This window comes from Panulirus ornatus, chromosome 4 (genome assembly GCF_036320965.1).
Source record: "Panulirus ornatus isolate Po-2019 chromosome 4, ASM3632096v1, whole genome shotgun sequence".
Classification (NCBI taxonomy): domain Eukaryota; kingdom Metazoa; phylum Arthropoda; class Malacostraca; order Decapoda; family Palinuridae; genus Panulirus; species Panulirus ornatus.
The window spans coordinates 50,546,819-50,572,652 of NC_092227.1; the positions used below are offsets into that span (position 1 = coordinate 50,546,819).

Sequence of the window (25,834 nt, forward strand, 5' to 3'; positions counted from 1 at the left end):
TAAACCAATCAGCACGTAACTATGACAAGTATTGAATCATTATCTTCTTTATTTTCTTTATGTTAATTTGGTAAAATCATCCCAATTTTGGTTATTTTAAAAAAAAGAGAACATGTGACTCCTACCACACAACACCACCAACTTTACACAACGCAATTTTGTCCATAAAGTTTACAGAATGTAAGAAAAAAAATACAAAAAATAATAATCAAATGTAAGGAAAGTGCAAAATCTGCATTGTACTATGTTGCATTCCTGCCACGTATTCCACCACACAACACAGAAACAGGGGCAGGGTTCCTGTGGAGGAGAGAGGTAGGGAGGATCATGAATATTAATACTGTCTGTATGTTTTCAACTGTACTGTGAATGAGGCTTCAGAATATATATATATATATATATATATATATATATATATATATATATATATATATATATATATATATATATGGGACTCTTATATGCTCGAGGTTGCACCGCGAGTGAAAAGTCACCTTTGACAAGGCTGCATTCTTGTCAGCAGACGAAAGAGAGAACAGCCACGTCAGAGAACCTCTCACTGCAAAGGAATCCTTCCAGTCGCCTGCCTTGGAGGTTCAGGAACCCCTGAGTTGGGGTGGGGAGGTCATAGGGTAGTATCTCGCACACACTCACTCTCATATATATATATATATATATATATATATATATATATATATATATAAGTAGGAGGAGGGTGAGCCATCGGGTTTGAGAAGCAGCCTCCCCCCTCCACGGTGGAAGCCCCGCCCCTGCTTACCACACTGAGGAACAACAATGATCATGTGCTCGGTAACACTGATTTTCCATATGATGAATGTTAATGTCAGTACAACTGCTCAATACCTAGCACGGGATACACCACATCCATCACACACACACAACTGGCTAGAGTACGACTGTCCATGAAGATTAGTATATATATATATATGAAAAAAAAAATATCCAGCTGTGTAACCTTGCCCTGTGACAACTCCTTGGAGACACTCACCCTCTTGAATTCCTCGGTCTCTTCTACATGCCCGAGGACATGCTTCGTGAGTGCATGAAGGATGTCCAGACAGTGGATCTTATCCCCTTTGGCAATAGGCAAGTCGAAGGAGACGAGAGCCACCGTGTTCGGTTTGGGTATGCCGAAGGGCGCATCCAAACTGGCAATGAAGTCTGAGAGTTGTGAGAAGTTGATGAACTGGGTGGCGTGGGGATCGTACCTGGAAATTAGAGCAAATTCATTGATTAGAAAAAATGAATATCCATCTTAGTAAGATCAGGGTGTTCATATCATACACTGTTCATCCTACGTCTACCTACAGTCACCACATCTCAGGTATTCGTAGATATGATTGCTCTTAACACTAGACGTCAGATGTAAGGTGTATACTAAAAGTTCACATGATCTAAGATTTTCACTTTCTAGTAAATCTATAATTATCTCTGTACCTCTTTATCAATTTATTAGTCTATCGACCTATATATATATATATATATATATATATATATATATATATATATATATATATATATATATATATATATATATGGTGAAATTGCAATTCAGTAGTTCATACAATTTTATTTAGCACGTAATTTTTCTATACATGTGGCACGTCATGTTTCGTGGAAACAATCCACCTCATCAGGCGCCAGTACTTAACAAAGTTATCTAAATCCCAACATCACACTTGAGCTACGCCGTCCAGCACCAATCAGTACAGACCAACCACTATCCACTTGGTGGAGTGGTGGGTTGGGAGGAACCAGTAGTGAAATGGTGGATAATGAGGAACCCACTGTTAAGTGGTGGGTGGGGAGGAACCCGTAGTGAAGTGATAGATGGGGAGGAATTCTCAGTGAAGTGGTGGGTGGAGAGGAGCCCATGGTTGAGTGTTGGATGGAGAGGAAGATCTAGCCCTGAGATGGGTTGAGGAATATGTAATGTATACGACTTGTATCTGACCACCTAACTGGAATCTCTCGAAAGACCCTGAGGAAATAGCTGCCAGGGATTAAGACTGTGTGAGTACACTATTAAACATACGAGACAATAAGAAATATGAAAACTGAAAAAAAAAATATTAGTTAAAACTGGCCTCCGAGGAAGAAGACATCAGAGGAAATAGGAAAAGATGTTACTCACTTGGACCATCTAACATAAAACATCTCCAAGTCGTCCTCCACAATGCCGATCTCCTCCTCCTTGTGGGCCTGGTTGAAGTTCTCCAGAATAACAGCAATGTACATATTGATGACGATCATAAAGTTGATGATGATGAAGGATACAAAGAATACAATGGCGATGACAGGGTGACCACAGTTGCCGTTCGGTTGGTCCATGTAGTTGATGTCACAGTCAGGGGGCTGAGCCATCAGAGGGTCCAGCACGTCGTTCCAGCCCGCTGACGTGATGAGCCTGGCAGTAAGAGAGTCAAGTGATCATGTGATGGTTTCCAGACTGTCACACTGGCCGGTGACAACATCTGAGGGACTGTAAGATGGCTAAGGTTTATTTGATCTCATCGTCAAGTATCTACCAACATTAACTGCTATGGAATGAGTGAGTTTCCTGTGATGGAGACTGACTACAGACAAAAACTTTCATTACATTACATAAAGGTGTAAAGGAACCGTTAAACAGTAAAATAAACTCTACACAAATCATCCAAACCACAAAGTTCAAGTAACGACAAACAAATTGGATGATCAATAACCAATATACATTTTGTATAATGACTAAGACAGATAATGGATGTACCTAAACAGCAACATCATACTGCTGCCGAAGGTCTCAAAGTTGACCAGATCGTCGAGAGCCCCTTTTCTCTGTACATGGCCGAACACTGCCATGCCTATGATGGCGTAGATGAAGGTGATGAGGAACAACAGTGCGCCAATATTGAACAGCGCCGGGAGAGATACTATGAGGGCAAACAGCAGCTTCCGTATCCCCTTTGCAGCCTGGAACAATACGGAGGACCAACTCAGCAATAAATAAGAGAGATCTAACTATCTGGGTATTATGAGTAGTTTCTGCGCTGGACCCAGACCATTAATCCAGCCAGTTCCTTCAATCAAAGGGGCTTTTTCTGTTGTACTTATCAGTTAGAAGGGGACGGCCAAAAAAACTAGCGGGCCTAGTTCGGCTTAGCTACCCTCACAAGATACATTAGGGAATATCTCTGGCAATACAAAGTTTTTCTTTGGATACTTAATTTACGTTATTATCTTATGCAAGACTGAGTTTCCTCTGACTATTGTAACTTTACCTACAAACATACAAAGGCAGTTTTATCATTCTATACTCAATAATTTGAAGAAATTGGTGAGATATTCTAATAAATTCAAGGAGTAATTATGCTGATTTGCATGTAATATCAAGTTAAACAATCCTCCTAAATAACTGAGTATAGACGGTGACATCACTTGCCTAGTGGCTAGTCTAGTGGACATCCCCTGAAAGAAAAAAACTTATCCTATAAAAATGTTGAAGATGTTGTTTAGTATTCAATCATTTAATGATGACACAAACAGCCATAATGAAACCAGGGGGTGTGAAACAGAACTTACTGTGTTCAGTTGATATAAATAAGTGTTGGGGTAATTGATAATAATAAATGAAGTCGGAATACGCAAACAAAACTTCAACTCAGGTTCAGTCTAGTATGCACAACATAAGCCAAAGGCTTAGCAAAATAATTAAAGGTGATTGTAATAATGGTAGAAGTAGTGTTAGTGAGTTTTGTTTGGTGCTTCCAGTAAATTGCCATAGTCCAAGCAGCACCTATAAGCTTGAACATTTAAGGAGTACTAACTGGTGTAACCCAAGACGTACGACTTGGACCACTGGGTCTCGAGATGAACCACGAAGAGGTCGTCCCTCTCTGGTTCCCATCGTGGAGAACGAGTGGAACAAGTGTGTCCGAGGTACTAACTAGTGTAGCACTTCATATGTATGTGCTGTACTCAAGTGCTGTCCTTGCATAGGGTCTGGTGTGTCACGTAAGGGTGTCAAAGAAAACACAAAAAGCAATTCTAGTGTCTGTGTAGGGAGCTGACGAATGTGCTGTTAACTACAGAAACATTTTGCTTGCGGCAGACTCTGTGAGTAAAACAAGACAAAAAAACTATGACAGTACGGATGATAAAAGAGTGTAGATCAGACCAAAGCAAGGAAAAGTTAAATTTACAAGACATACCATTTATATCAGTCATTCTTACTGCTATCTCTTCTATTTATATAAAAAATTCTCTCTTAGTTTAAGGAGTCACTATCCAAGAAAAAAAAGTATATTACTATGTATCTGGCCTTTAGTTAGATAATGGTAGTGGGATATTTTTTCTACATTTACTGATCTATTTAGATTCTTCCATGCACAGTTTTACTGACTTGCTTAGATAACCAGACTTATGATTTACTGTTTGTGCTCCAACTGTATACATTGGTAATCCAAGGATATTTGGCGTGGCCTGAATATCCTTGGAGAAGTTCTAAAATCTCTTCTCAGCCCATTAGGAGGTGTTTATTACACAAGTATATGTGGAATACATTTACCATCTTTATAAGATGTTAAAAAATGATGAGGTTAAAAGCTTTACTATTCTTTTGTCTTTTTGCAGTAAACTGTGATCCATGAAGGAGTTTGGTGTGACGATTTTAGACACGTGGGCACAACACAGTCCGTCTGGGCGTGCTCTTGGAACAATCCAAGAAAAATACAGTTTAAGAAAACATGGGAGTTGCAAAGTGGAAGGTGCAATATTTCAAGTGGTTATGGACGTTAACATATAAGGGCTACCTGACCGAAGAAGGAGTTTCGGCCGTTCACCGTCGGCTGTTGGGAATAAGGAGGTTAAATAGACATTCCAGTACTTATCATCGGCACTTGGTACTTTCATGAGTTTCTCGTGGAACCGCTGGCACATACTAACATACTCTTGTTATTAATGCGGTAAAATGATATCTATCATCATTCTATGTAGCAACTTCCAAATTCCAACAAAATGACACTTTTTTTTTCATAGGTTAATATCTGCCAGTGATTACAAGAATCTGTACAGAGTACACCCTACACATGTTCAACTACTTTTAGCACATATTTAACTGGGGCGGACTTTATAAAGGCAGGCAGTCAAAGAGCCTTTGTAGTATTGTTGTACGTGAGCAATAATACACCAGTGGTGAATCAAGATGACAACCAGTTCTAACCAGTGTTAGACTTCTTGAAGGATGAGAACATTAAATGCTATGGAAGAACATATGGCCATGAGATAAGCGCTGTGAGACGCAGCTGCACCTGTGACGGGCAAAACTTTGTGGCAGCGTAGATGAACATCTTCCACCTGCACCTTACAGACTCATGGTATATCTCCTTCGACGGCACTTACACTCTCTTCCTCATATACAAATTAAGATTCATATTCTAGGTAGTCTCAACAATTATCAACTGTATGAGAGTTAAAGACAACTATGTAAGTGGGATGCAAGTATCCCACTGAATACGTTATGTCTATCATCTCACGCACTTACAGTACATCCTGCTATTTCCACTTATTTTTTTGTCAACTTTTCCATTCAGCATTCTTATTCATGGCTACAAAGTCTCTTTTTCCTGCAGCAACACCGTAACACTATGCCCAATGATTCACTACAAGCCCGTCACTACACCCAAAAGCTACATAACAGTACAAACTTGGGTTCTGGGTCTCTATGAAGCCTGACATATACATAGCAAGATCAGTGACAATGTCTTGCAGGTTACAAGGCTAACTTAAGTAACAGATCCTTACTTTAGTCATTCTTGTGAAAACAATCATGAGAAGAAATATATGATAACATTAATATGAAGAGAAACAGACGAAGAGTGAAGGATTGGAATATGCTGAGGCAGCAGGATAAACACAATGCTGGGAAATGGCCAGCACAATCTTCCCGGTCAGTAATGTATTGTTCTGAAAATTTATCACCGCCAGCAACTTCCATTCTGTTTATTTATTGCTTGTTATTCACCGTTCTTCTGGCAACTTCCTCGCAGTGTTGGCAAAGAGATGAAATAAAGTATCTTTTACTACAACATCGTTTAATATTCTCCAAAAAATTTATCACTTCGGCAATGTCCATCCTGCCGAGGGTATGGATGAGTTATTGGCAACTGTGTATGGCTCTAGTCATCATGGGTATGTCAACTTTTTTGCCAAGCGTGTCTAAGATTCTCTATATGTAAAATGACATATTTCTGTTTTTCGTAAGCATTTTCGTATTCTTTCAGTCTCATATAAAATTTTTTTTGAATTCTAGTTTAAAAAGAAAATTTAATAGAGCTATTCTATTTCATTTTTTCACTCATACTTCCTTTGCTTATTTCGCTATCCTACGTCATTTTGTTTGTGTTACGAGGTTGTTGTATATCAATAACTCGAAAGAGGTAAATACCAAGACAAGTTCGTGGTCTTGTCATACGTTCTACCTTGACCTGTATTTTCTATCCCTAACTCGGGTCGTTTTTGACCATATCCTGACAGTAACCTCCACACTCAAAAACTTTCAAGTCTTCGATGGGACTAACAGTATTCTTTCAATCCCCAAGTTCACTTTTACTGCTATATTCGTCCTTTTAGGTAGTACTTTCTCTCCACTTCTTTCAGTCGCGCACAAGAATGTGATGCTGAAGCCTATTTACGCTATTCCTTCACCACCTGGTGATTGAGTATGACCAATAGTGCTGTATAATTGGGTACAGACAGTGGTCAGTTTTCTGTATGATTCATCCAAAATGTTGTACCTGATAACAACACTGTTAGTGCCAAGTGGGCCGAACGCCACTGTAAAAGTGATTAACGAACTCTATCCGAACTTATCGCTACCTAAACTTTTTGTGGTATTTTCTCTTACTTTCGCCGAAAAAGGCTTCCAGGTGGTTAGTGAAAGGAAGAGAGCTATATGCCAATCACAAGCTTTATAAACAATGAAGATGCGTGGAAGAAAAACGGTAAAAGCCAGCCCGGGAATGATGCACGAACTCTAGCCGGTAACATTTACTTCTAAGTGTATACTACGTTGCAAATGGCTCAATACCTTCTTTAGAAGTGTTTTACTTTTAGAACAATATGAAAGACGTTTGCTGCTCCAAAACGATCATTAACCGATCAAGCCTTCACAGAAGTTTGTAATTACTCATTTGACATTGGTTCTCCCGCCTAACGTCTGAGAACAACGAGGTGGTGAAGTGATGAGATGACATAAATACACACCACTTGGATACGGGGCTATTACTACTCTACATTTGGTTGTGAAGTTAATATTACCCAACACTTGATGTGAACCTATCATTACCAAGCGTTTGGATGTGGAAGTAATATTACCAAATATTTCCATGTGGAAGAAATACTACCCAACATTTGGATGTAGAGGTAATACGACCAAACATTTGGATATGGAGCTAATACTACCCCATCATTTGCATTTGAACTAATACTAGCATTAATGCTGTGAACTAATACTACATGATGCGCAATATAATCTCCACGTCCAAAAGTTGGATGGTATCACCACGTCCAAATGTTGGCTGGTAATAAGTCCACATCCAAATGTTGGCTAGTAACAAGTCCACATCCAAATGTTGGACAGTATTACCTCCACATTAAAATGTTGGGCAGTATTAGCTCCCCATCCAAATGTTGTATAGCATTACCATGACATCCAAATCGTGAGCAGTTTTACTTCCACATTCAAATGTCATTTGTATTCATATGCATAACCGTAAATAAGGAAGCTGTCCAGCGGGTGGAGTATAGCGCGTTGGTAAGGAGTGATAATGTTTGTGTGAGGGAACACGTCAAGAAAGAGCATTTTATGGCGTTTCTCAGCAACAAATTAATCATTAATAGTGTGTTTGTTTCTTTAGAGACAATGCAAACGTATCACTGATCTTGCCATGTCAAGATGATTTTCACAATACAGTTATCAAATCTGACAAAATACATTAAAGAGGTTACTGCATCAATGTTGCACATTAAGAAGTTACTGCATCAATGCTGCACATTAAAGAGGTGACTGCATCAATGCTGTACTCTCCTATGACAATGTAAATACCACAAATACATTATAACCTATTACAGTGTTTATCAGATTATCAGCACGGACAAAGGTGACTGTGCATGACCTCGACATCTGGGTGATATATGTGTTGGACGTCATGATGACCTCTGACCTCTGCCACAGGAACCTGCTCTAGCTTCTCAATGTCAGGTGCCAGGCTAATATATTCAATGTGTACGACATCATCAGTACTAAACGTTTTAAGAATTATATTTCTTATATATCTTCCATAAGCATCATAAAAGATCAAAAAGTTTAATACTACAGGCTTCTTACTAAAAAGTGGTTTCTATCTTTCTTATAAGTATTAAATGAGAAAGTAACAATAATGGGCAATGGTTCAAATAAGAAGTAAAATATTCTGTTTTATAGTCTTACTTATTTCATGACAGTGCTACGACATTTTGTGAAACAATCAAAACATTGATGCTTGATTACTGAATAAAGCTGAAATAGTCATACACAGAACAGAGCTGGTTACTATTGAATATATTATTCTTAGGTTCCAACACTTTATCAGGATTATACATATATCATTATGCTATTCGTGAGACTCTTCCATTGACAACAAAACAAATGCATCAGACTAATATACTTCAGGGGGTTTCATCCTATGTCAACTTGCAGGAACCTCCTCACACCACCCTGAAACAGTTTGCATACCAGTACTGCACTCAGTGACACCTAGAGAGGGAAATACTCCACTGGGGTTTCCATCCACAATGACAAACCTGCGGGAGTGCACCAGCTCAGCCCACAAGACGTACTGTACAAACATTGAACCATACGACATCAAACTGAGATACTCCAAAGGGTAATCATCCACCACAACAAACTTGCAGGGTCCTAGTACATCCTCCTGAGGTACAGCTAAAGGAACGCCATGGGCGTCAGTGGCACATACCTTGATAAGACGGAGAATGCGTCCGATCCTGAAGACCCGGACTACCCTGAGAAGCGTCGGGCTGACGGGGAAGTTGGTGAGCACATCTTGAAGAAGGATGCCCATGATGGATGCGAAGACGAGGATGAAGTCAAAAAGATTCCATGGCACCGTAAAATAATGATGGCGTAAGCCGATGATCTTCACGATCGCCTCTGTATGGTGCATGGACAGGCGAAGTAGGTGTTAAAAGACAAAGGGATATTCTGTGATGGATCACGTGGGTGAAACATTTAAGACATTATCATGAACTGTGTCACACACGCTGGAGGATGATACGTTCCAGGCCACAAGGCAACTGGACTAATGAGTCGAAAGGTGTGACTTTAGAATCTGAAACTGTTTCATGAGTTCCTATGGACAAGTTACGACACTCTTACTTAACTGAAACATAGGCTGACAAAGGGAACGTTTGCTTGTAATGGGGTTTATCTAGCCCAGATATATTAGGGAATTAAGTAGATTACTACAGATACCTAACATCTTTAATGATGCTTTAAGATGAGCGAGGAAAAATCCCATCTTCTATGAGTCTAGACCAAAGGCTCTGACTCGTGAAGTATTCAGAAAGTATATCTTGGTATCATCTTCATGGCAGCCGTCTATGATCACTAAGACTGTCTGGGATTTTTGTTTCTATGGTTATATAATGAAAAATATACATCAATATTACCTTGTCCTTCAAAATATGCAAGCACACACAAACACACACACATAAATACACGAACATACACCTATAGTGCTTACAGTCACATACACCCACCCACTCATACATCTCGTCAGGTATCCATTCTATCGACCAACCCCTAGGGGAGGTTGAACAGCTGGGTTGACTGTGGACCGATGCTGCAACAAGGATTCGAAGCTATGCGCTCGAACCCTGGTGGCCTGTGAATGAGTTAAGCTCAGGAACGCCGACTGCTACGCCACAAACGTCCATTAATATATAATATATATATATATATATATATATATATATATATATATATATATATATATATATATATATATATATTGGGAGGTAAGTTTGAATGGAGAAAAACTGGAAGTGAAGTGTTTTAGATATCTGGGAGTTGATTTGGCAGCGGATGGAACCATGGAAGCGGAAGTGAATCATAGGGTGGGGGAGGGGGCGAAAATTTTGGGAGCCTTGAACAATGTGTGGAAGTCGAGAACATTATCTCGGGAAGCGAAAATGGGTATGTTTGAAGGAAGAGTGGTTCCAACAATGTTGTAAGGTTGCGAGGCGTGGGCTATGTATGCAGGAGGGTGGATGTGCTGGAAATGAGATGTTTGAGGACAATATGTGGTGTGAGGTGGTTTAATCGAGTAAGTAATGTTAGGGTAAGAGAGATGTGTGGTAATAAAAAGAGTCTGGTTGAGAGAGCAGAAGAGGGTGTTTTGAAAAGGTTTGGTCACATGGAGAGAATGAGTGAGGAAAGATTGACCAAGAGGATATATGTGTCAGAGGTGGAGGGAACGAGGAGAAGTGGGAGACCAAATTGGAGGTAGAAAGATGGAGTGAAAAAGATTTTGAGTGATCGGAGCCTGAACATGCAGGAGGGTGAAAGGCGTGCAAGGAACAGAGTGAATTGGAGCGATGTGGCATACCGGGGTCGACGTGCTGTCAATGGATTGAACCAGGGCATGTGAAGCGTCTGGGGTAAACCATGGAAAGTTCTGTGGGGTCTGGATGTGGAAAGGGAGCTGTGGTTTCGGTGCATTATTACATGACAGCTAGAGACTGAGTGTGAACGAATGAGGCCTTTGTTGTCTTTTCCTAGCGCTACCTCGCACACATGAGGGGGGAGGGGGTTGTTATTCCATGTGTGGCGAGGTGGCGATGGGAATGAATATAGGCAGACCGTATGAATCATATACATGTGTATATATGTATATGTCTGTGTGTGTATATATATGTACACATTGCGATGTATAGGTATGTATATTTGCGTGTGTGGACGTGTATGTATATACATGTGTATGTGGGTGGGATGGGCCATTCTTTCGTCTGTTTCCTTGCGCTACCTCACTAACGCGGGAGACAGCGACAAAGCAAAATAAATAAATAAAAATATATAATAGGCAAAGAGATATATTATATATATAAGGTTAAGTGACAACGCAGCTTGTGTAATGAACCAATAGTAACCACACATACACCAATATAACGACACATACACTAAAATAACCATACATACACATACACGCACACATACCAAGAAATTCATACATAAATAACCACACGATACACATGTATGAAATATTTTTTTCACTGCATCTGAAATGAAGGAGAATATAAAAAACTCGAACCCAGGCCAAAGATGGTGGTGAAGAGGGCATTGAAGACCTCCAGGGTAAAGGCAACGGTACGTGACTGGTGGTAGTGCTCGATGGCCATCGTCACCATGTTCAGGAAGATCAGCACGAAGATGGAGATCTCAAACCTGCAGCGAATGAGACAAAGGAAAAAACAAAAGAGGTTTTTAAATGTCTTTTTTTGAATAAAATGGTAACGAACAATAATTATGAACAGTAGTATGCGGGACCTCCACTCTGTGATGTGAGGATATGTAACTTTTTTAAGGGTTTCGGTAACTTTCTTTTGTGAACTAGTACCCACTTGACACACCGGTCGAGTGGTGTGTGTGTGTGTGTGTGTGTGTGTGTGTGTGTGTGTGTGTGTATACAGCGCAAGCATCATCATAAACTTGTCTCGACCCAGGGACATTTGACCCGTCAGTTACGTCGTGCACGAGCAGTTAAGAATATATCCTGTGTATCCATGGATCCCATTTGAAGACGCGATCGAAAACTGGTAGGATGGTATAAGGGACTCCAACTCTCTATAATTCATTCTCATTAGAACCCTACTTGCTCTCGAACACAAGCACTGAGTCTACAACTGTTACTGAGTATCGTGGATCTATATGCATGAAAGTCATGAATAAGTCATGGATGAAGTTAAAAAAAGATGTACTTAAGATAGGAAGCTTGACTGTGCTTTAGTCGAATCTGAGAATCCTCCGTCAGGAATGGAATGAATGAGGTGAGGTCAGGACAGCGGAAGGATGTAGATGGTTGCATGAGAGAATGTCTACCAACATGACACCTGGACTGAGAAATATATTCCTAAGAAAGCCGAGTAAACGACTTTAATCTATTTATCTTTGACAAGAGATGGTAGTGATCTAATACGACTATTCAAAATAATCGAAGGCTTCCATAATCCTGATCTAATAAGGAACTTAAGGCTTCATTCCTTAGATTTCATCCGTAGTAACAGATGTATACATGTGGGCAATCTACCTCGAATGAGGCGAAAAACCTTTTCTTCAAGAGGACTGTCAAAGTATGGTATGATTAACCAACTCGGGTGGTTGAAAGCAGTACTGTAGATATGTTCAAAAATACACGATAAATATTTCAAGTCTACAACTAACACCATTTGCATCTCCGTCGAATGAACAGTTCGTACGTTTTTCTCTCTCAATCATCTGTATGCCTTTCTACTCCAGACATCACTCTAATGTACGAGTCTCTGATATCCTCCACTATCACATACAACCTCGTAAAGACCCAGTGGTCTGTTCCTTTTTGAATTACTTTTTATCAACAAAGGATTTGTCCCGATCCAAGCTCGCACCGACATGTATAGGAACAGCCCTCTACCTACTATTGCCTACGTCATAAATATTCCATGAGCAAGTGTATAACTATGAAAGTGAACAGCTCAGTTTTGTTAACTTATGATTCATTGTAACAATTCATCACTTAATGTTCAACCAAGTGTATAATTCATAAACCATACTACTGACTGTAGAAACGCCCCTGTATATTTACCACCCTATCTATCTAATTAGATAAATAGACAGAATATCCAGCTCCACCTTGATCTTAAGTTCTTTCATGATTAGTTAACTTAATAACTACCAATACCTCCCAGTTCTGTAATATCTGTAATACCCCAACTGTGTATTTTCAGCCATATGGCTGCCTAAACTAAATAGACATTAATCTATTGATCTATTTACCTATCTATCCAAAAGTGTTTCATCATCCACATGTGGTCCGCTATTCACAGGTGGCTCATCATCCACATGTGGTCCACTATTTACAGGTGGCCTATCATTCAAAGGTGTCTCATCAGTCACAATTGGATCACTATTCACAAGAGGTTCATAAATCCACATGTGATCCAGTCACTATCCACATTTGTTTCACCATCAGCATGTGTTCCACTATGCACAGGTGTTTCATCATCAACAAGTACTCCACTAGCCACAGGTGGCTCATGACTAACAGGTGTTTCATCATGTGCTTCACTGTCTACAGGTAGCTCATTACTAACAGGTGTTTCACCATCAACGTGTGCTCCACTATCCACAGGTGTTTCATCATCAACATGTGCTCCACTATCAACAAGTGATTCATCATCCACAGGTGTTTTTTCATCTTTCAAAGATGGACATACAAACTGTGAGAGACGCTATGAGCGGATATCAACAGATCATAAAGCCTTTCATCCAAGTGGCTAAATCTTACCCAGTGACGCCATAGTATCCCCATACTTATCTGCCTGCACCAAGAGCAGCCACGGACGGGCGGGAGGAACGCGACCCCTCACCATGCCACCCCCAGGCGGTACAAAGCCAGGGAGGCTGCCATCAAAACAAAATAGGAATATCTGAACGCTGGCAAGGTGCAACCAAACCACCATTACTCCATAATCCTCTACATTCCACGACAGGGAAGCCCACCTGACGCCTTGCAACGTAGGGAAATCAAACTAACCGCTATATTGACATAGTTCATAATAGAAGTCATGGCAAATCCTGGTAGATATCACTCTACCCTGAAGATACCATTCCAACTGAAGATACCACTCCAACCTGATCATACCACTCCACCCTGATGATAACACTCCAACCTAATGATACCACTCCAACCTAATGATACCACTCCAACATGATGATACGACTCCAACCTGATGATACCACTCCAACCTGAAGATAACATTCCACCATGAAGATACCACTTCACCCTGATGATACCACTCCGCCCTGATGAAACCACCTCACCCTGTGATACCACTCTACCCTGAATATACCACTCCGAACTGAAGACATCACTCCACCCTGAAGATACCACTCTACCCTGATGATACTACTCCACCCTGAAGATACCACTCCACCCTGACCCTGAAGATGCCACTCCACCCTGAAGATACTACTCCACCATGGAGATACCACTAAACCCTGATGATATCACTCCGACCAGATGATGCCACTCCACCCTGAAGATAACAATCCACCTTGATGATACCACTCCACCCTGAAGATACTACTCCACCATGAAGATACCACTCCACCCTGATGACATCACTCCACCCTGAAGATACCACTCTGCATTGATGATACCACTCCAACCTGAAGATACCACTCCAACCTGATGATACCACTCCACCCTGAAGATACCAATCCACCCTGAAGATATCACTCCATCCTGAAGACACCACTTCAGCCTGATGATACCACTCCGCCCTGAAGATACCACTCCATCCTGAAGATACCAATCCAACCTAAAGTTACCACTCCAACCAGATGATGCCACTCCACCCTGAAGATACCACTCCAACCTGATGATACCACTCCATCCTGAAGATACCATTCCAACCTGATGATACTACTCCACCCTGATGATATCACTCCAACTTGAAGAAAACACTCCACACTGAAGATACCACTCCACTCTGATGAAACCACTCCACCCTGAAGATACCACTCCACACTGAAGATACCATTCCAACCTGATGATACCACTACATCCTGATGATACCACTCCACCCTGAAGATACCACTCCACCCTGATGATACCACTCCACCGTGAAGATACCACTCCAACCTGACGATATCACTCCGCCCTGAAATTACCACTTTCCCCTGAAGGTATCACTCCAAACCAAAGATACCACTCCACCCTGAAGATACCACTCCACCCTGATGATACCACTCCACCATGAAGATACTACTCCAACCTTATGATACCACTCCACCGTGAAAATATCACTCCACCATGAAGATACTACTACGCCCTGAAGATACCACTCCACCCTGAAGATACCACTCCGCCCTGATGATACCACTCCACCCTGATGATACCACTCCACCCTGATGATACCACTCACCCTGATGATACCACTCCACCCTGATGATACCACTTCACCCTGATGATACCACTCCACCCTGGATACCATTCCACCCTGAAGATACTATTACGCCCTGAAGATACCACTCCACCCTGAAGATACCACTCCGCCCTGATGAAACCACTTCACCCTGATATACCACTCCACCCTGAATATATACCACTCCGCCCTGAAGACACCACTCCACCCTGAAGATATTACTCCACCCTGAAGATACCACTCCACCCTGAAGACACCACTCCACCCTGAAGATATTACTCCACCCTGAAGATACCACTCCACCCTAACCCTGAAGATACCACTCCACCCTGAAGATACTACTCCACCCTGACGATACCATTCCACCCTGATGATACCTACTCCGCCCTAATGATACCACTCCACCCTGATGATAACAATCCACCCTGATGATACCACTCCACCCTGATGATACCACTCCATCATGAAGATATCACTCCACCCTGAAGATACCACTCCATCCTGAAGATAACACCACTCTGATGATACCACTCCACCTTGAAGATACCACTCCACCCTGAAGATATCACTCCACCCTGAAGATACCGCACCAGCCTGATGATACCACTCCTTCCCGAAGATACCACTCCATACTGAAGATAACACTTCATCCTGATGATACCACTCCATCCTGAAGATACCACTCTACTCTGATGATACCACTCCATCCTGATAATACCACTCCGCCCTGAAGATACCACTCCACCCTGATGATGCCACTCCGCCCTGAAGACACCGGTGACTCCAACCTGATGATACCCACCCTGACGATACCACTCCACCCTGATGATACCGCTCCAACCTGATGATATCACTCCACCCTGAAGATACCGCTCCGCCCTAATGATACCACTCCATCCTGAAGAAACCACTCCACTCTGAAGATACCACTCCAACCTGATAATACCACTCCACCCTGAAGATTTTACTCCATCCTGAAGAGAACACTTCACCCTGATGATACCACTCCACCCTGAAGATACCACTCCACCTTGATGATACCACTCTACCCTGACGATACCACTCTAACCTGATACCACTCCACCCTGAAGATACCACTCTAACCTGATGATACCACACCACCTTGATGATACCACCCCACCCTGATGATACCACTCCGCCCTAATGATACCATTCCACCCCTTAAGATACCACTCCACCCTGAATATACCACTCCGCCCTCATGATACCAATCCACCCTTAAGATACCACTCCACCCTGAAGATACGACTCCACCCTCATGATACCACTCCAACCTGATGATACCACTCCGCCCTGATGATACCACGCCATCCTGAAGATACCACTCCTCCCTGAAGATACCACTCCGCCCTGATGATACAACTCTACCCTGAAGATACCACTCCAACCTTATGATACCACTCCATCCTGAAGATACCAGTCCAACCTGATGATACCACCTGATGATGCCACTCCACCCTGAAGATACCACTCCACCCTGTAGATACCAGTCCAACCTGATGATACCACTCCACCCTGAAGATACTACTCCATTCTAAAGATAACACTTCACCCTTATGATACCACTCCACCCCGAAGTTACCAATCCACCCTGATGATATCACTCCATCCTGAAGATACCACTCCAACCTGAAGATACCACTCCACCTGATACCACTTCACCCTGAAGATACCACTCCACCCTGAAGATACCACTCTACCATGAAGACACCTCTCCACCCTGAAGATACCACTCCAACCTGAAGATACTCTAACCTGATGATAACACTCCACCCTTCACATACCACTCTAACCTGAAGATAACACTTCAACCTGAAGATACCACTCACCCTGATGACATCACTAAACCCTAAAGATACCAATCCACCCTGAAGATACCACTCCACCCTGATGATACCACTCTACCCTGATGATACCACTCCACCCTGAATATACCACTCCGCTCTGAAGATACCACTCCGCTCTGAAGATACCACTCCACCCTGAAGATACCAGTCCGCTCTAATGATATCCAATCCACCTTGATGATACCACTCCACCCTGAAGACACCGCTCCAACCTGATGATACCACTCCACCCTGAAGATACCACTCCGCCCTAATGATACCATTCCACTCTAAAGATACCATTCCAAACTGAAGATACCACTCAACCTTGAAAATACCACTCCACCCTGAAGATACCACTCCACCTTGAAGATACCACTACACCCTGAAGATACCATTCCAAACTAAAGAAACCACTCTACCCTGAAGATACCACTAGACCCTGGTTACCACTCCACCCTGAAGATACCACTCCAACCTGAAGATACCACTCCAACCTGAAGATAACACTCCAACCTGAAGATAACACTCCAACCTGAAGATAACACTTCAACCTGAAGATACCACTCCACCCTGAAGATACCACTCCACCCTGATGACACCACTCCACCCTGAAGATACCACTCCAACCTGATGATACCACTCCACCCTGAAGATACCAATCCGACCTGAAGATAACACCTTAAACTGAAGATATCACCACCCTGAAGATGCCACTCCACCCTGATGATACCACTCCATCCTCAAGATACCACTCCACCATGAAGATACTACTCCATCCTGAAGATAACACTTCACCTTGATGATAGCACTCCACCCTGAAGATACCACTCTACCCTGATGATACTACTCCACCCTGATGATACCACTCCACCCTGATGGTACCACTCCGCCCTGATGATGCCACTCCACTCTTATGATACCACTCCACCCAGAAGACACCACTCCGCCCTGATGATACAATTCCTCCCTGAAGATACCACTCCACCCTGAAGATACCACCCCACCCTGATGATACCACTCCACCCTGAAGATAACGGTCCAAACTGAAGATACCATTCCACCCTAAAGATACCACTCCACCCTGATAACCACTTCACCCTGAAGATACCACTCCACCCTGAGGATACCACCCCGCCCTGATGATGCCACTCCGCCCTGATGATGCCACTCCGCCCTGATGATGCCACTCCACTCTTAAGATACCACTCCACCCTGAAGACACCACTCCACTCTAATGATACAACTCCTCTCTGAAGATACCACTCCATCCTGAAGATACCACTCCTCCCTGATGATACCACCCCACTCTGAAGATACCACTCCAATATGAAGATAACACTCCATCCTGATGATACCACTCCACCATGAAGACACCACTCCACCCTGATGATACTACTCCATCCTGAAGATACCACTCCACCCTGAAAATACCACTCCAACGTGATGGCACCACTCCACCCTGATGACACTACTCCACCCTGAAGATACCACTCCACCCTGAAGATACCACTCCGCTCTGAAAATACCACTCCACCCTGAAGATACCACTCCATCCTGAAGATACCACTCCAACGTGATGATACCTCTCCGCCCTGATGATACTACTCCAACCTGAAGATTCACTCCGCCCTGAAGTTACTACTTCACCCTGAACATAGCACTCCACCCTGAAGATACCACTCCAACCTAAAGATACCACTTCACCCTGAAGATACTACTCCATCCTGAACATAGCACTCCTCCCTGAAGATGCCAATCCATCATGAAGACAGCACTCCACCCTGAAGACAACAATCCACCTTGAAGATACTACTCCAACCTGAAGATACCACTCCACCCTGAACACAGCACTCCACCCTGAAGATACTACTCCATCTGATGATACCACTCCACTCTGATGATACCACTCCACTCTGAAGATACCACTCCCCTCTGAAAATACCACTCCACCCTAATTCACTAACTCAGATCACCTTACCAAATCATGTATCGCACTGGGACATAGACGGCAGGATAACAAACGCCAGAATAAAAGTTAAACATTACTTGACCAGCTAAGGCAACTGCTTCAGTAGAGCCAGTGTTGTCATCCGACTCAAGTGTCTCGAAAGTGCTAACTAGATCTTTGCTTTCTCCTCGAGGTGGCTAACCCTCTCAAGATAAAGATATTAATCTTCCGCCTACGCATCTAACGATCTTGCCAAGACGAATCTGATCACAATGATCACAAAACTGCCAACTAGCTATGCACAAGTAATCGAACCAGTGGTAGTTATGATAGCAACAACCACAACCCAACCCGCATCACTGTAAACCAATCGAAGCAAAAATAAAAACCGAGGAAGATAACGTTTACAGGAAGTGTCACAGCACTATGTACACCACTGGACAATGAGTTGCTTCCATCGTACAAACACGTACATACATACGAGAACAACTGGATGTCATCTCTATAAACAGCCTAATCCAACTATATGACCTAGATCCAAGTCTCCCAATTCGCTGAGAGAAACTGAAGTAGAGAGATCTTAACAAATAGTCGTCGAATTGAAGCAGATGGAATTTAACGTTGACGTACGTCAAGTTGTGTATTTTGGTGAGGGAGATAACCACGATCATCAAATATTCGGAAATTCGTTCTCTAAAGTAAAGACGAGAAAGATCTTGGAGCTGCCATCAGTAACAATCTGAAGTATACTAAATAATGGATAGTAGCAAGTGAAAAACAGACTGAAAGCTACGCCCTACAGCTGGGAACATAGACTACAAATCCCCTGAATAATGCTCACCTTTTTTTTTTGTATTAGTCTACAATTAAAACGCCAAACACTTACTCAAACCTCACTTATTTTCTTAAGTTCTCTTACCATCTCCTGACTGCATAAACGTTTTTAAATATACTTATGATAGAGTCCAACAAACCTATGGCTCCTAGTCCCTGGGATCATGGGGTGCTAAGAATCTTCGGGTCTCCTCCTGACTCAACTACCAGTGAGAGGGAGGGCTCTGGCAGCAGCAGCACCCGCCCCTCCCACGACCTTTCCCTTTCTGGCAGAACTACCTCTTTTTCTGTTCGTTATACCAACATTCGTTGGTATAACGTTGGTTTCTTTAGTAACCTCTCTTTTATTGAACACCATCTGTCTAGTACCTCTCCTAATATTTGATTTCTCTTTGAGACCCAACTGTGTAATGATGCTCTCACACGCCCCTTTTTTATATCCAACTATACCCTCCACTCACGATTCCGGTTCAAAGGTGGTGTCTGTTCTTATTCCAACATCAACACATAGTGATACGCCTCAAGGACCTTGAGCCGCCAAACTTTGATGTTATGTGTCTCAAGGGCCGTCTCCCAACAACCACGCTTTTCTTTTGTTTCTCCTACTGCTCTCCTAATTCTATACATTTCATATCTCTCTCTTCGACTATCTAAACTCTATCCACGAGGCCGTGACATTCTTTCACCCATAAGCTAAGATCTTTTACCTAAAGGAATTCAATGTTCGCAGTAGGGAATGGTTGAATTCCTCCCATACGGATGGTGGGAGAATCGAAGCCCTCACGTTCTCCAATCTCAATCATTTAAAGCAAATTATCTCCAACTCTAATCAAAAACCTGACCAATTGGTTCAGCTGATCACATTCTCACAAATGTATCTATTTTAACGGCACCTTCCCCTCCAGCAGCCCCCTCTTAGGTGTTAACATTGGCACCTAAACAAAGCTGACTGGAATAACTTATGTAAATTCTTTTTTGGCTTTCCTCGGGTATATTGCTGTCTCTTATGTAGAGATGGTTCTGTTTCCGATAAACGCATAGCAGAGGTAATTCTTGTGGGAATGGAAGCAATCACCCCCTCGTCCTCCAAGAAGACCTCTTCTTCCATTCTGGTTCAACCGTTCCCGTTCTGAGGCCATTCAGGCATGGGTCTGGCATATCGGGCTAGGGAAAACTCTCCTTCATCTGACTCCTATTCAGCTTTTATCACTGCCCGAAATCGCTGCAAGTACGTTATCCGTGGGGCAAAGCGTTTCTTCATTCAAACGAAGGGCAATAACCTCTCTCTTACGACTTCTGTCGCTCCACCTTTCCTTCACTCTACTGTCCTGATGGTACTTTAGCTGTCTCCCGTAGACAAAGCAACTCTCTTTGGTTCCCGGGTTTTCTCTAACACCACCTTGCTTTCCTTCACCCCCTGATGCTCCTCTTACTAATCCTGTGCCTTTCCCTGGAATATTTAATCGAACTGTCCGAAAAACGATTTTTCTTTTCTCTAAACACGTCAGGATTATGGTCCTTTTTGCATCCATAGTCCTTGTGAATTGAATGAGTATACATCTGAACTGTGCTTGCTCGTCTGATCCGTTTCTGTTTAAAAACCAAAACTTTTCCTTCCTGGAAGCATGCGTTGGTATATCCCATTCCTAAGAAGGGTGACCATTCTAACCCCTCTAACTATTTCCATGGACTTCAATCCCTCCTCAATTCCCATATCCTTTGACGCCTTGAATCTCACAGTCTTCACAGTTTGGCTTCCTTAAGGCGAAATCCACTGGTGAAACTCTTTCCTATCTTTCTAATGTCAGGTCATCATCCCTGAAAGATCTTAGCGGAGTCTTAAGCAGTTGCCCTTGACATATCCAAAGCTTTTGATAGGGTGTGACATAATGGTCTCATTTCAAAGCTGCCCCTCTTTCGGCTTCCCTCCCTCACTTTGCTCCCTCATTTCTAGCTTCCTCTCCGGCCGATCTATATATCTGTGGTTGTTGATGGATCAGCCTCCCCCTATTCTCCATCAACAACAGTGTCCCTCAAGGTTCTGTCCTGTCCCCTACACTTTTTCTTCTTTTCATCAACGATTTCCTTTCTTCCACAGATAGCCAAGTGCACTCATATGCTGACGACTCGACACTACATTCATCCACATACTTCAATTCAGCTCCTTCTCTCACTCGAAAAACTCAAGACTTGGACAGGGTATCTCAGCAAGGTATGCGAAATCTTGTTAAGTTTTAATGCCTCCAAGACCCAGTTTCTCCACATCTCTCTATCAAAAACTCTCTCGTCTCTCCTTTGACGATTCTGTAATTCCACCTCTTGACTCAATGGACATACTTGGTATTACAGTAACATCCAATCTTCCCTGGACACTCCACATTACGGAAATAGCAAAGTCTGCCTCTAAGAAACCGGGTGTCCTGTTTAGATGTCGAAATCTATTCTCTTCTGAGTAGTTGCTCCGTTTATACAAGGGATTGATCCATACTTGTATGGAGAACTGCCCTCACAAATAGGGTGGTTCTAGCTCTATATCCTTACTTGACAGGGCAGAGTCGAAAGCGGTCCGAGTTATAAACACTCCCTGGCTAACTTGAAAACTTGATCCGATTGCCTACGTCGCAATTTTGATTCATTTTCCCTCTTCTATAGGTGTTTTTTTTTTTTTTCTCTCCCGAGAGCTGGATGCTTGTGTGCCCACACCACTAGCTAGACCACGCAATACTTGGCAAGTTGCTGCGTCACATGATTACTGTGTGGCCTAGCCCTCGAAACTTGTCTTTCCCAATAACTACGACCTGGCACATTTCAATAGACAGGTTTTCGCTTCCTTTAAATTTGTAATTTTACCCTCTCTCTCTCTCTCTCTCTCTCTCTCTCTCTCTCTCTCTCTCTCTCTCTCTCTCTCTCTCTCTCTCTCCCCTTTCATAATCCTCTCTATATTTCAACTGAGGCCCGGCTTTGACATGGACTTTTGTTCGTGACTTGATTATTCAACATTAAAAAAGAAGAAAGAAAAAAAAGCCCTCCAAAACTTCATTACTAACCCCTTTACATTTCAGTTACGGCCCAGCCGTCATGTGGACTTTTACCCGTGACTAGATTCTACGATTAAAAAAGTGGAGTCCGTTTGTCGTCCCAATACTACAAACACGTGAGATAAAACTGGAACAAGTACAAAAACGGGCGAGTAAACTGATTCCCGCTCTATGACACCTGCCGTACGATGTTAATATGATTGAATCTCTTTTCTCTTGAGAAATGTAAGCCTAATGCATTTCCTTTAATTCAATACTAGTAAATTTGACAACGTCAGTGAAGAGGATCTTTCTGTAATACAAGAGGATACAGTAAGTAGATCAAGCGGAGAAAACCTGATGACGTAATTTTCAGGTGGGAAAGATCCTTTGTAAACAAAGCCGTTGAACATTGACAGAAACTACCGTCAAAAGCTAGTAATGTAAAGACTATAACTAGCTCAAAAATCCGGTTAGACAAACTCCCCATCGGTTCAAGTATCTGCTAAATCGATACAAGAAAAATTAATTATATGTATCTATTAATTTCTTTATCTCCTTCCAGGTCCTATAAATATACTTTAGGGCATCAGAGGTTGGGATAGTGCAATAAGATTTTATGATACCATTTACCCTTTCGTTATGCTTTGTTAATTTCCAGACAGGCTTACTTTAGATATTCATATTTTTTTCTTCCTTCCATTCTTTTTCTTACCGGTTGCAGTTACGAAAGGGAGTGGAGGGTGAGGGGAGACAGCCTCCTTACTGTTCTATCCTTTATCTCACGCACTTAGAACAGAAACAGGAACACACGAGAGCTAAACACAGATCACCTAGACACGGCCAATGGGCCTTCTGTTATCTGTCTTTCCCGGTTAGCGTGACCAGAGACTGAAAATCTGATAAATCAGGCCAAATGTGTATAATGAGATCTGCTGTTGACCTGCAAGACTTCTTAAAACGTTTCTCCATGGCAGACCTGGTGAACTAGTGAGCCTGCAACATTAGAGGAAGCCAGCTCTATACACTAGTTTATACACGAATGTGAAATATAATAAGTTCCTTTCCTTGCCTCACCTTATACACAAGTACAAAGCAAAAATGAACCTAAAACACGACTTGTTTCACGATTACTTTATCTTAAAAATATTTTCAGGAATGAACGCAAAATTTAAAACTTACTTAAGAAGTCGCTTCTGAAAAAGATATAATCAAATACAGAAACGCTGCTCCTGTCTGTCTATTGGTAAGAATCATTACTGGAACAAAATACAAAAAAAAAAAAAAAAGTCCGTTTATTGGTAAGAATCATTACTGGAACAAAATACAAAAAAAAAAGCAACATTCTTTCTTCCCTCATAAATTTACAAGCATTTTCGATACTTACAACATCTGTTCTTAGTAATAAAACCCGAGAGTTCGAATACTGAACCAGCACAAATAACTACCTAATGAATTTTGAGTACATATTTCATTACCATTAACCATAAGGTAGATAATAATTCAATTCTACGTTCACCTCTTTAACTACAGGCCAGCAACACGAACAATGGTCCGCATCAGCAAAGCTTTGAGGATTAATAGAAAAAGTTGTCTGAGCTGATGACGATCAACCGGTGGGTATGGCAGACTGATTTAAAGCTCACTGATGTCTCAGACAACATGAACGAAGGACGACTGATGATAGTGTCTAGAATTCGATGTATCAAGCTAAGAAGAGTTCTTAAGAAGCAACTGTTCTGTTTGAGGCACAGAAGCCTTTATCCTCCAGGAGTTCCAGGAGTCACTAGCATATCAGACCAGGTTTTCTCGAATCTATGACGTATGACTCATTTTGAACCCTCAACCAAAGCTGTGATCCCGCCCCCTCCCTCTAAAAGTATAAATGAAGAAAAAATCTATGTAACTAAGCTGCAATACAATTCATTTGCGTTACACAACACATTCCATGTTACTTTTATGCTATGCTATTAAAGGAACGAAGTTATGCAACCGAGGTGAAAACGATAGAAAATGCGTGACCGTTGGCTTGTAAACACAGAGACGTCACGTCACAATCATCTCGTCAAGCGTTGTAATCTATCTTACATAGACGAAACACTTATATTGTTATCTTGACGCTCTGGCATCCAAACCAAGACTTATTTTCGGGAAAAGCACAGGAAAGTCAGCTTCCCATGGACTGGACTTGAGTCCGTGAGCTGGCTGCGTCGTCTGCATGTGCTTCGTTTATACGATTTCGCTTCACGACAAACTATAGAATCGCTTTCTAACAACAAAGCTTTAACATTTTGTAAATTCTTTTATAATCACCGGAATTTGCGAAATATCACTGCAAATAGCGATAATTACAGTAAAGGCCGTCCAAATTTGCACCTCAGATATAAAGTCTTGATATTCACATACGAGAAGGCACATGCCTGGTGGTGGGAACTTGTGTATGTCCCTCCAGATATGCACTGAAGCCTCCATACAGGCATGTTGCTCCGTATGACTACCCCTAACACATATGTTGTGGTCCCCTCTGGGGGCCATATGGCTTACCTTGAGAACCGTTGCGTCTAAGCTTTTCAGGGGTTTACGTAATCTAGTGTACTACTACTCCACTCTTTACTTTACGTCCATATCGAGAAATCAAATGTCTGAAGCTTGAAGCTGATATAAAGAAACTGATGGACTGGGCTCACAGGTGACAATATCGAAAGTGCAACGTTTTACATATCGATAGTAAAATTTAAAAGGTAAGTTACAGTATAAAAGGGCAAGCGAGGAAGACTATGTCATCTCTGGTGACAAAGTCTAAAAAGCAATGCTCAGAAGCAACTGAAAGGGCGAACAAAGTTCTTGGATTTATAATGAATTTAAGTCCTTACTTTTCACAAGTCGTTGGTGCATCCCCACCTTGAATACTCTGTTCAGTTTTGATTACACTACTTGTGGAAAGA

At 42.1% G+C, this 25,834-nt stretch overlaps 1 protein-coding gene across 8 annotated transcripts in view; it reads right to left on the reverse strand.

Annotated features, from left to right (window-relative positions):
• Nucleotides 1–25,834, reverse strand: part of LOC139766161 (sodium channel protein 1 brain-like) — a 940,735-nt gene that overhangs the window by 177,117 nt on the left and 737,784 nt on the right. For 6 of the 8 annotated variants that reach the window (XM_071694448.1, XM_071694434.1, XM_071694479.1 and 3 more), the window contains 6 exons: nt 11,367–11,500; nt 9,015–9,208; nt 4,812–4,847; nt 2,771–2,973; nt 2,156–2,428; nt 1,010–1,229 (listed from right to left, as the gene is read on the reverse strand). In XM_071694448.1, the coding sequence (XP_071550549.1) occupies nt 1,010–1,229; nt 2,156–2,428; nt 2,771–2,973; nt 4,812–4,847; nt 9,015–9,208; nt 11,367–11,500 (1,060 nt within the window). The remainder of the gene's footprint in view (nt 1–1,009; nt 1,230–2,155; nt 2,429–2,770; nt 2,974–4,811; nt 4,848–9,014; nt 9,209–11,366; nt 11,501–25,834) is intronic. The other 2 variants (XM_071694452.1, XM_071694487.1) reach the window with 1 other exon arrangement.